Below are 12,428 nucleotides of genomic sequence, written 5' to 3'. Positions count from 1 at the left end.
TATGTGCATCATTGGTACAAATTTGGGCTCGATTGATTAATATTTCGCAAAGTTAGAACCGTTTGGGTAAAACACTATTTTTTAGACAACTCATTTTTAAGCTGTCATATCTTGGAAACCATCAAAAAATTGGAAAAATTATCAATCGAGTCTAAATTTGTACCAATGATGCACATATAATAGGTTGACAAACAGTCAAAATTTGAGATTTTTTGATACACTCTATCAAATGTTACAGCATGTTGAATTTTTTTGAGGGAGAAAAAAAGTTGTCTATCCCAAACATTTTGGCCATCCCATGTATCTGTTTCACTTATATGTATAGTATCAGAGAACTCCACGGAATATAAACCATCGGATTTACAATTGTAATCAGTGATCTACTCTTGCAATATTATGAAATAAATACATGCTTACACAGCTTTATGCAACTAAGTGCTGTCAAGTTTGATGTCTGTTTAATAAACTTTAAGAACTCCCTTAAAAATATATCGGATCTACAAGCATAATAAGTTAAATACGTAAATTCGCATGAAACGCCCAGGAGACGCTTTGAAACGCCTATGAAAGGCCTCTGAAATCCTCCCTAAGCTCACTTGAGAGACTGTGAAGCCCAACAAAGTCTCTTTGAAACCTCCTGAAACGCCCCACATTGGAGTAACAGGGTTCAATTCATGGCCAAAAAGTTTTAACACGTTTTTATGGTGTATTATGTATGTACTAGCGATAAAATTGTGAATTTAGATATTGAGGAAGCATTTTGGATTATAAATAGCCATATTAATCCACTTAAAGGCTAGAAATGATTTCTTATAACCTCTCCAAGGCCAACGTTTATTTTCACCCCCAAAAATCGCTTGAAGCGTCGGACATTTTTATTTGACAACAGAGAACTGAAAAATAATTATATTTCCATGAAAAATATTGTTTGGAAACAAGGGCCAGCTCGTTTCATAGAACCTCTCCTAGAAGTGTGGGTGAAATTCAATTCGTCTATAAGTGTAGATAACGTGTTTATGTCTTCAGCAAAGTTGTAAGGAGTGTCATAATTGGGAAACTTGTTGAACAATTGTTCTTCACAATTTTTGGGAATATGGGCCGTTATTTTTGAACGGTCCCTTAAACTCAGTTTAAATGTTGTACCTTTTTCTAGATATTTTGGGAATCACATTTTCATTTTGGGGTAACTTTTATAGTGCCCTGGAAAACACATCAAAACTCAAAAATTAATCGTGGATTGAAATTTTAGGAGTTTGAACATGATGATAGAAGCCGTGTGGAATATATCAGTTTGAATTTTTCTATTAAAACATGGCATTTTAACACAACTTTATACATAAAAGTAAGTTCGTGAAGTACTGAGTGAAAAACTCAATGAGTTTAGCTATAAAAAACAATATTTATCTGAAAATATTTTCTTAACGATGCATCAACATATGATTACATGCTACAAATAGTGAGCTCTTTATTTGAGTTGTTTTTTTTATTTTTTTATAACAAATTTTGAACACAACAGTTCTAGCTAAATTAGATTACTACTGCATTGCATACATTTACGCGTTTATCGGTGTATGGAGATTTCTGCCCAAATTTACAAAATTAATTCCATTTCACACAATTTGTTAAGAGATAGAAGACGAGATTTGTATTCTGCTATGATCTATCTACCGAGAATAAGTGGCCGTCCATTGAAAAATTAGTCGAAACGAAGTTGTTATATCAAAATTAAACAAAAATTGTGACTAAAAACTAGTCAAAAAGGTGTAAATTTCAAAATGATTTATTTTTTCGTCTGGTACTTTCTGGTACCCGTTCTCTTGCGATTCACAAAGGATATGCCTTATATTTTATTGTAATTTTATCCAGATCGCGGAATGCTGCAGAATCTGAAAACTTTTTGAATGCTGAAAATGGTTCAAAATTGACAAAAAGCATGATTTTGAAAACTCTTCTGTAAGAGAGCAAAATAAATGAAACCAGGTTAAGTTTTTTGTTTAAATGATACACCCTTATCAGGAGAACTGTGTTACATACTCAGTTATTTTTTCAAATTGTCAATATTTCGATAATTGAAGTTCTTCCGATGAGTTATGATGCAAATGAAAAAAACAGTAGAGAAAATCGTCAAATTTCGGCATTTATTCTTTAAAAAAATATGCATCCCAAAGTATTTTATTGATTGCCACATGATGAAGCATTTGCATTACTTCATTTATCTTTAAAAAATACAAGACTCTGGAAAACCCTGAAAAACATTTGTCGACTTATGGCCAGGAATTTGGCCCATTACGCCTGTGTGCGCCCTGGGTTTGGGACTTGAAACGCCTCTGAAACCCTCCCCTAAAACTGATATGATAGCCTGTGATGTCCGCTAAACCTCCTCTGAAACTCCATCTGAGGCTCTCCTGAAGCTCACCTGAGTTGCCTGCGAAACTCCCTGAAAGTTCGTGAAACGCTTTTGAAACCCCCTGAAAGCCTATGAAGCCCGCTATACCCCTATGAAACATTATGAAACACCCTAAAACGTCTTGAAACGCCTCTGAGGACCTCCTGAAGCTCACTTAAGTTGCGAAGCCCGCTAAATCTCGCTTCTAGGATCCCTGAAACCACACTGAAAATCACTTTAGAGCCTGTAGAGGTCCCTCTGAAACTAACTGAAACGTTTCTGTAACCTCCCTAAAACCTAATTGAAGCTAATGTGAAGTAGACCTGAGAACCTTTGCCATCTCCGGAACCCCTAAGAAACTTACTGAAACGCCTCTGGAAGTCCCCAAAAACTTTATGAAATGCCCTGAAAGGACCCTCTTGAGACCGTACTGAAGCTCGCCTGAGAACCCCTCTGAGATCCCCTGAAATGTTCCACTCATCGTGCTCCATCTTCGTTATTAAAATATTCTAGCCATCATCCACCCTTGCTTATAACCTTGAATAATTATGCGTCTTCCACAATCCATCGAGACACCTGATACCATTGCATAAGACTTCGGTAGAGTTGACTACGAAGGCATGAACGACTTCCTACATAATCTACTATTTCAAACATCCTACTTTACGCCATTGATCAATTCGCACCAAAACTTTACCGACAGCCACTTTGGTCGAACTCTCACTTTCGTCACTTGTAGAGAGAAAAGAGGGCAACACTTATGAGGCATAGCAACTACCACACAGATGCAACAAGGATCGCTAATTCGACTATCAACGAGCAGCATTCAAGACTTAACAAGCAGCTGATATTTCCCACCTTGTTCAAATTCGCTTTACATCCGATCCCAAGAGTTTCTGACATTACGTTAATGACCAGCGTAAGCAAACCGGTTCACCAACGTCCATGACGAATGGGGAAGTAGAGGCCAATTCAACAATAGAAATCGCTGAAACACTTCGGTCACAATGAGCCGACCAAAAACATGGAACATTTTTTGGCGTATCTAGTGAAATTTGCTGGCGCCAAATTGATTCTATTTATTTTGTTAATTTTTCTGAAACATTTTTTGGCGTTTCTAGTGAAATTTGCTGGCGCCAAATTGATTCTATTTATTTTGTTAATTTTTCTGAAACATTTTTTGGCGTTTCTAGTGAAATTTGCTGGCGCCAAATTGATTCTATTTATTTTGTTAATTTTTCTGAAATGTTTTTTGGCGTATCTAGTGAAATTTGCTGGCGCCAAATTGATTCTATTTATTTTGTTAATTTTTCTTAAACATTTTTTGGCGTTTCTAGTGAAATTTGCTGGCGCCAAATTGATTCTATTTATTTTGTTAATTTTTCTGAAATGTTTTTTGGCGTATCTAGTGAAATTTGCTGGCGCCAAATTGATTCTATTTATTTTGTTAATTTTTCTGAAATGTTTTTGGCGTAGTGAAATTTTCTGGCGCCAAATTGATTCTATTTATTTTGTTAATTTTTCTGAAATGTTTTTTGGCGTATCTAGTGAAATTTGCTGGCGCCAAATTGATTCTATTTATTTTGTTAATTTTTCTGAAACGTTTTTTGGCGTATCTAGTGAAATTTGCTGGCGCCAAATTGATTCTATTTATTTTGTTAATTTTTCTGAAATGTTTTTTGGCGTATCTAGTGAAATTTTCTGGCGCCAAATTGATTCTATTTATTTTGTTAATTTTTCTGAAATGTTTTTTTGTGTATTTAATCAGAAATTTTGAGTTAGGGGGGTCAAGTGCCCCCCTTGCCCCCCTTTGTCACCGCCAATGCAGCCGACCAAAAAGCAAATATTTTCTTTAAGTTGGAAAAACTACTCTGGCAAATCTAATGCAACTTCCAGATGCCCAAGTGATTCTATCTATTTTCTTTAATTTTCTGGAACATTTTTTGGCGTATCTAGTGAAATTTGCTGGCGCTAAATTGATTCTATTTATTTTGTTAATTTTTCTGAAACATTTTTTTGCGTATTTAATCAGAAATTTTGAGTTAGGGGGGTCAAGTGCCCCCCCTTGCCCCCCTTTGTCACCGCCAATGGTCACAACCGTGTTTTACCGAGGAGGCTTTAGAAGATTCGGACATTGCTAATGCCACTCAGCATGTACTCCTCGTTTCCTACACGGGTCTGGGGCTTTTTGTAAGCCCTGATATGGTTGTTTCAGGGCTTGAGGATTTGAAATCTTCAAGGTGTTACGTCCTTGTGTACGTCGATTATCTCGTGGTGGTGAGTGAAGATCCAAAGATGATTGAAGCGCTCCCAAAGAAGCCGAAGAAGTCGTTCGAGATCAGCGAACTGAGTGATGTTTGTTATTATCTGGGTATGGAGTAAGAAGGATGGTATTATTTTCTGAGCCAACGGATTGGCGATTATTTTCTGGGCCTGGCGATGGCGATTATTGTCAGAGCCAACGGAAGTACATCCGAGAGGTGGTGGAATCAAGCGGTTTAGCGAAAGCCCAAAGTGTCCAAAATACCGTTGGACCCATGATATATCAAGAGCGAAAGCGAGGGGACACCGTTAGAGACCAACACTGGATACTGTTATGTGCTACCTGTTCATCCCTTTACATTCATTGTTTTACACGAACGATCGGTTGAGCCGAAGGGCGATAATAAATAAGACTTCAGTCTATAGTGAACTCTCGAACTTATTGGTCATTCTTTATTAAACAGCGCATCCCACAAACCAATTCTCGGCTAACTCCGTTTTAACCAGGTCACCTCTAAATCTACCTGTACCTACGTTTTTGTGTTTCCAACATTAAGACATAAAAAATACAAGAAGCTGATGGGGAAAGTGCTGTACAAAGCTGTCAACACTAGACCACGACCAGACATTTCGACTGCGGTATCCATCTTGAGCAGGAAGACAAAACAAACCCACCCAAGAGGACTGGACCGAGCTGAAACGTGTGGTACGGTACCTGAAGGGTACGACCGACTACCGATTACGATTGAGCACAAGAAGTGAGATCGGTACTATCACCGGGTATTCCGACGCTGACTGGGCGGAAAATCGTGACGACAGGAAGTTCCATAGCAGTTTTACGTTCAAGATCAACGGAGGAACACGGTAAGTTGGGCTTGCCGCAAACAAACTTGTGTGGCACTATCAACAGTGGAAGCAGAATTCATCGCGCTTGGTGAGAACAGGGTGGTCACTCAATTTCAGTTTTGGAATTCCCGTCTTTTTCCCGGTTCTCCCGGTACGATTACCAAAATTTTCCCGGTTTTTCAAAGTGAACATTTTTAGGGTAGGTACGTAACTCCCAATACTTGTATTACTTGAAAAATTTATCATGTAAAAACGAATGTCCTTCTGGTATGCGATTAGCTAGTGAATACTAATACGTTTCCTCGACAAACCGGGTCATGTAAAAACAATTGAAGTTACAAGTGATTTTAAGTTTCAGTATTTACTACTATACAGTAATATATTGTATGAGGGTCGGAATGACTAATTATATTTAAAAATTGTATATTTACATATTTGCAATCATGAAAGGCTAAGGCAACAATATTCTACTTTTATCACCAACTCTCGATTATACATATTCATGGTTAATAGGTTTGGTTGAAACCAAGTGTATATCTGAATAAATTTGAGTAGAGTATTACAGAAATGTAAAAAAATAAAATCTATTCAAATGCATGTTGGTAAAATTTGAGTAATATTCATCCAAACTTATCGATTTAGCAATCTTACAGAGTGAATATGTCAGTAAAATCCTTAGGATGCGTGCACATATACAATTCTAATATTTTTCTCTTGGAAGGGCACCAAAATAAGTTTCTGCTATATTGTTCATTTGAAGAATCGGTGAACACTATCGTAGCATTGCGAAGTGAAAACTCAAAAGAAGAAGAAGGTCACCTTTCCAGATTTTTGAAGGTATTTTATATTTCATTTGCGGCGTATAATGAATGGAAATTTAGTATGGAACACATCGACGAGTTAGGGTGACCGAACGTGGTATGAAGTACTTAGTGCTTGTGATTGTACTTAAGTCGGATACTAAACCACGCTTTTAGTAAGCCTTGAATTAGCCAAGACTCTGACATCTGACTAAATACAGATCATTCCCAAATACGCGTTTAAACTAAATTTTAGAGAAGGTACTAATACTCTATTTAAAACAATAAAATTTAAGTAATATGCCACAAAGTTTTCTATTCAAATTTATACTTATCATACTATGATAATTTTCCATCTGGTACAGTATGTACTATTATGTAGAACAGTATGTACTATTATGTAGAAATATTAAATGCATACACGCATCCTGTGCCTCCTTGAAATTAAGGTATATGCTACTTGGTTCGATTAAACTGAACAACAGCAGTTTGAAACAAATCGAAATAATTTCTAACAAAAGCAAATAGCCAAAATTGCGTAAAATCGCGAAAATAAAGTCGTGTAAAAAAAACAAAAATCAGTGTAATCAAGGAATCATATAATCCTATATAATCTGCCAATGTAGTGTAGCTCTGTAAAATTATATAACTTTGTTTCTTCGGCTAATGTACTATTTTTAGTTAACGAACATAAAAAGCAAAATATGAAAGTAAGACTTCAGCGGTTTTCCCGGTAATCATCTGAAATTCCCGGCTTTTCCCGGTCGTTCCGAGTTCTCGTCTTTTTCCCGGTTTTCCCGTTTTTCCCGGTTCGGTGGCCACCCTGTGAGAAGCGGCTCAAGAAGCTCTGTAGTTGAAGCTACTACTGCAGGAACTAAAGTATGTGCAGCGGGAAGTCATCCACGAAGACAACCAAAGTTGCCTGAAGATCATGGAGAGAGAGGAAGCCAGCGAGAAAAATGAAGCATATCGCAACGAAGTTTGATTTCACAAAGGACCTCATCGAGAAGGAAAAAATAGTGTGCGTGTACTGCCCATCCTAGAGCCCATCCGAGGCCACGGTGGCAGATCTACCGACGAAGCCGTTGGCGCGCACAAGACTGGAAAAGTTGACCAAACTAATTGGTAGGTGGTGGTGGTGGTGAAAACCGACCAAACATCTAATGCTGTTGTGTTTATTCAGTTCATTGAGGGCAATGCTAAGCAGAGGAAAAATAACTTAAACAGTAATCTACGTAAATTATATGTTTTAAACTATTTTATTTTTTGCTATTGATTGGGGCAATATGCACTCCATTGGTAGGGGCAAAACGCACCTATAGAAAACAAGCTGTAATAATATCTATGAGTGCTCTGTAAGTAATCGCAAACTAAATTGAGCTATTGGTTGTCTTAAAACCTTATAAAACATGCATTTTGTCTAAGAAGTAAAAAGATTTCTAAACTCGACGGTGCATCTTGCCCCTTTGTTTGAGTGCATCCTGCCCCATTGTTGTAGTGCATTTTACCCCGAGCAAGGGTGCATACTGCCCCGCATAAACATACGAAGCCGTAATGTTAGTCTTTACAAAAAACGTTATTTTCAAGAGCTGAACTGTATTAAGGCTGAAATTTTGTTTGGTTTCTCTTAGAATGAAAGTATATGCAATGAATGCATGCATTAAACCAATAAATTATTGCCTTTTTATATGCATTCGGACGCATCTTCCTTAAGTGGTGCGTATTACCCCAGAATCCCCTATCACTCTTTTGCCGTTTAGGAGGAGTGTTGAAGGAGAAACGGAAACGTTCGTAGAAGCCTGGTGCTATTTATGTCATTTACGAGTTTGAGAATTTATATCATTCGTGTTTGTTCAACCAGACGTGTTTTAATCACTGTAGTTCACTCTTTACAAGAATATTTTATTATACGTACTTGGGAAAGGGATCACTTTATTTGTTTTTCTCGTTTCAGAAAGCGAGTAATGGCGCTTAAGCCTAGTCTTTCGAGCCAGGATATAAGGGTTAAACTCCTATATCCCATCCCAGAAAGAGTATCGCTGGAGTGACATTAACTTTAGCACAGTCTCTCCCAACGTATTTACTTCACATTTATACTAGGTACATTACATGTTTACTATTCTGAGCAAATGGTACGAGATGTCCCCTTTCCATAGCTTTATTATTGTGGCAGCAATATTCATCCACAGCAAAACGCTGCACAGTAGGCCTGGCCGCTTCTATTCCTGTATTGCATCTCCAATGTGCTGCAAGCATTGATAACGAAAAGAAAATGATAGAAGTAGTCGATTCTATCACTTTCCAGGATTATTTCTATGAATGATTGTGTATGTATAGACTAGACTAGACTAGGGCATGTTCCCGGAAATGTGGACTTTTTTGGAATCCCGTGTGACCCATCTCTGAATAGAACATTTAATCGATTAATAAAAAAAAACTGATTCTTATTCAAACCGAGTCCAAGTTCACGAAATAGTTTAGAAGTTGGTACAGGGTATCCGTGAACCCACAAAACTGAAATATTCATAAGGTACACCGGGGCAAGTTGAAACGGGTGGGGCAAAATGAAACGCGAAGTTTTGAAATAGATTTCAATACAATTTGGAAAATTATTTTTCCCTAAAAGATTGTTTGAATCAAAAACTATGTGTTATGGCAATAAAATTGTTTATTATCATTAGAAAACATCATGTTAACCCGTTGTTTCATCTTGCCCCACCCGTTTCAACTTGCCCCGGTGTACCTTATGAATATTTCAGTTTTGTGGGTTCACGGATACCCTGTACCAACTTCTAAACTATTTCGTGAACTTGGACTCGGTTTGAATAAGAATCAGTTTTTTTTTATTAATCGATTAAATGTTCTATTCAGAGATGGGTCACACGGAAAGCATGGCGAGACCCCTAAAACCCATCTGAAACGACTTGAAACGCCTCTGAACCCCCTGAAATTTCCTTGAAGCTCACATGAGAGCCTGTGAAGCTCCCCAAAACTCCCTTAAAACCTAAAACCGATGAAATTTTCAGCGAAATTGCAACTTGTTATTACACCAACGAACCTAACCTCAAAATGACCTCATGTTAAAAGTTTCTTTGATTTAATATTTTTTGAATGCGACCTAGACTTTAGAAACCGGTCGCAAATTGACGGAGGGTTAAAAAATTATGTGTGTAAGAGGGGAAAATCCCAAACTTTTGATTGGGAATGTATGATGGTAAATTTTACTAAGCATAGATTGGTATAGACTCGATTGAATTTATAAAAACGACATCAGATGAAAACTGATGGAAGTTGTGGCCCATGTCGTGTCGTATAAAAAGAATAAACTATCACTTACCTTGTTTCCCAGTAGGCTCCTTAAAGCGCTCCCTAAACGATGATAGTTTTAAATTCGGCACGCATCTAAACATCACTACACAAACGCTGCATTTTTAATCAACATACAACAAAATATCCACACATTAAAAGCTTCTCGACACTTCACTTTCTGTATTACTGCTTCAATATCACTTTCTCATATCTTCTACACATGGATTTTTCTTTCCAAGAATTCTCTTCGTCATATGCTTCATTATTACTTCAGACCAACTGTATTACTACAACAACGACGTTGCCTCCACCTTCACATCCGAAAGCAACGGCCCGGCCATCATTCCATCGTCATGCAAATCCAAATCTTCCTCCTTGATCCGGATACCGCCGACCATCGAGGACAACCTCACACTGTCGTCCAGCAGATTCGCCTTTTTCTCACTGTACACATGGCTGCCGAACCATTCCTCGTGCTCTTCCATGTAGTCCGAGAAGCAGTCCAGGAATTTTAGCAACAGCTTCAACTTTTCATCGGCCATCGACGAGGCGGACAGGAATTCCGGTAGTTTAACGATCAACCGGGCCAGATGGGTAGCCCCATAGATCATCGACGGCTCGGCCGGGGCGTCCGAGGGGAGGATCTTCCAGCCGAAAACGTCCTCCATAATTTCCTTCGATTGATAGGATATCGTCACATTCGCAGGAAACACACTTTTCAGCAGTGAATATGCCAGAGCATGCGGGTTGCCCGGCGAATGCGATTCCGACTTTAGGAATCCCATGTCCAGAATGAATTCGTTTTCCTCGTTTTTGTGCGACCTCAACCGACGGCGTCTCTTCTCTTCCTGGGCCGCCGCAAAGGAACTACCGTAGACGGTCGGATCTGCCACGTGATCCGTGCTGCCGGAATCGTTCGCCGGCGTTTCCAAACGAATCGTCAGCAGATCAAGGGAAAGCGACGGGGATGACACGTAGGTGAAATTCATGAGATATTCTTCCGAAAGAACCAATTCGGCCTGGTGCCTCTCCAAAGGATACAGCAGGTAGTCCTTCAGGGTGAAATCAAAGTACAGCCGCAAGCCGTCTGCCACCTCCTTGCACAGTTCGACATTTGTGCGAATGGTTTCGTAATCTTTCGTCTTCTGGTCACCCTTGAGGAAGGAACTGTTTCGCCGCCTGAGGAGTTTCGCCTGTTCCTGGCCGAACAGCTGCCGAATGGTGTAATGGCGAACAAAGTGCTCGAGGATCGTAACGATCGGAAGTTGGGCGGGAATCTCCACCAGCCTGCCTTCGGCTACCATGCGGTAGTCGTACTCGAGGATTCGCTTCAGCTTGTCGCCCACCTGGAGGTAGACTTTGTCTTCTTCGTGGGTACTTTCCGGAGAGCTACTGTAGTACTCGGTGTCCAGATCCAGAGAAGCTGAAACGGGTGAATTGTTCGTTATCCATTGGGACTACAAAAAATTGGTCGGATCGGAACTCCCGCATTAAAAATGAATTTTCCCGACCATTTACACCAGCTGTTGAATTCCTGCAGTGCAGATCCTGTTAGATAGATAATCTCCGTCAAAGCTCAATGCTTAACTCAGTCAATAAATTGAATTACTACCTTGCCTACTAAATGTTGGCGTGGTTCGAAACAAAGGTTTTTGGAATAAACTGACTAACTTCCCCCGTCTGCGAATAACTTAGTATATATACTTACGTTCAATAGCGAAATCTGATTCCTCACGTCCAAATCCGCCGTTACTGCAGGAGCTGCCTTCCTCCGATAGCGGTTGAACAGGCGGCATCGGCTTATTCTGTGGCCCTATTTGCTGTGTGAGGCTCTCTATGCGAGCCGTCAACGATTTATCCCTCTGCTTTTTGCGTTCTTTACGGTACAGATAAGTTCCCCTGGTAAAGAAAAAGATTATTTAATAATTTATAAAATCATGAAACAGAAAGCGATCTTACTGATGCAACTGGGACTTTTCCGCCAAATCCTTCTGCAGCTGTCGGTTCTCTTCGGTGTCCTTAAGTATGAAATCTTCACCAACCTTCCGGTCCCAGGAAGAGTTCCAGCCTTGGAAGTGAATCAGGTACTCAATCACCTTTTTCCCGCGTTTATCCTTACCTTCCGACACTTCCAGAACCTATTCCATCCCAAGGTAAATCCAAAACTAAACGATTAAAATCCATACCGAACACGAAAAAGTCTAGAATCAGCACCTTTATTACCTTGGAGTCGTACAAAACCTTTGCCTTGGTGGGATCCGGCTCATAACAGAGAACCTTTTCTCCGTCGGAGAATTTATACCTCTGCCCGCGGGTCGACACCATCTTGGAGGGATCAATCTTGAAGCCGTTCGGGGAGCAGCTAGGGTGTTCACACTTTAAAACACGATTGTTATACTATTTGAGAAAGTTTTGCAACAACAATTAGAAAAATAAAATATTTAATTATATTACAAAAATTACGACGCGCGAAAAGATGTGCGACCGATTAGACCGACGGACGCGACACGGACTCTCTAAAATAAAAGCTCTCATTTTTGAGTAGCGCCCATGCCGCACAGGGACTGTGTTGGAAACACACATTTTTTTAAATTGCTCGCACGCTCACATTTTTGCAAAATATCAATATTTTTCGGTATTTGAAGATGGTTTATAAACCCAGTGAGGTTACCATGTCGAAATTATTGCAAAATACATGCTCATATGAGCGTACGAGCAATTTAAAAAAAATGTGTGTTTCGAACACAGTCATGTGCGGCATGGATGTTTACTAAAAATGTGCAGGCCGAACACATTTTTGAGCGTAGCCGTTTTTGCGTGGATTC

General features: G+C 39.2%; 1 protein-coding gene across 2 annotated transcripts; it reads right to left on the bottom strand.

Moving 5' to 3' along the window:
- Nucleotides 1–9,861: 9,861 nt before the first annotated feature.
- LOC109421732 (male-specific lethal 3 homolog) lies at nucleotides 9,862–12,123 on the bottom strand. Of its 2 annotated transcripts, none has more exons than XM_019696260.3 (4): nucleotides 11,827–12,123; nucleotides 11,563–11,741; nucleotides 11,312–11,502; nucleotides 9,862–11,026 (listed from the first exon to the last, which is right to left on the bottom strand). In XM_019696260.3, exons 1-4 carry the CDS (start codon nucleotides 11,926–11,928, stop codon nucleotides 9,891–9,893), a joined length of 1,608 nt encoding a protein of 535 aa, XP_019551805.2. In that variant the 5' UTR covers nucleotides 11,929–12,123; the 3' UTR covers nucleotides 9,862–9,890. The 2 variants fall into 2 exon arrangements, with proteins under 2 accessions (XP_019551805.2, XP_019551804.2); XM_019696259.3 differs by having other exon boundaries at nucleotides 11,818–12,122.
- Between the last annotated feature and the right edge of the window lie 305 nt (nucleotides 12,124–12,428).

This window comes from Aedes albopictus, chromosome 3, assembly GCF_035046485.1.
Source record: "Aedes albopictus strain Foshan chromosome 3, AalbF5, whole genome shotgun sequence".
Taxonomy (NCBI): domain Eukaryota; kingdom Metazoa; phylum Arthropoda; class Insecta; order Diptera; family Culicidae; genus Aedes; species Aedes albopictus.
The sequence above is the reverse complement of the archived record's forward strand: the minus strand, read 5'-3'. Positions and strand labels throughout refer to the sequence as shown.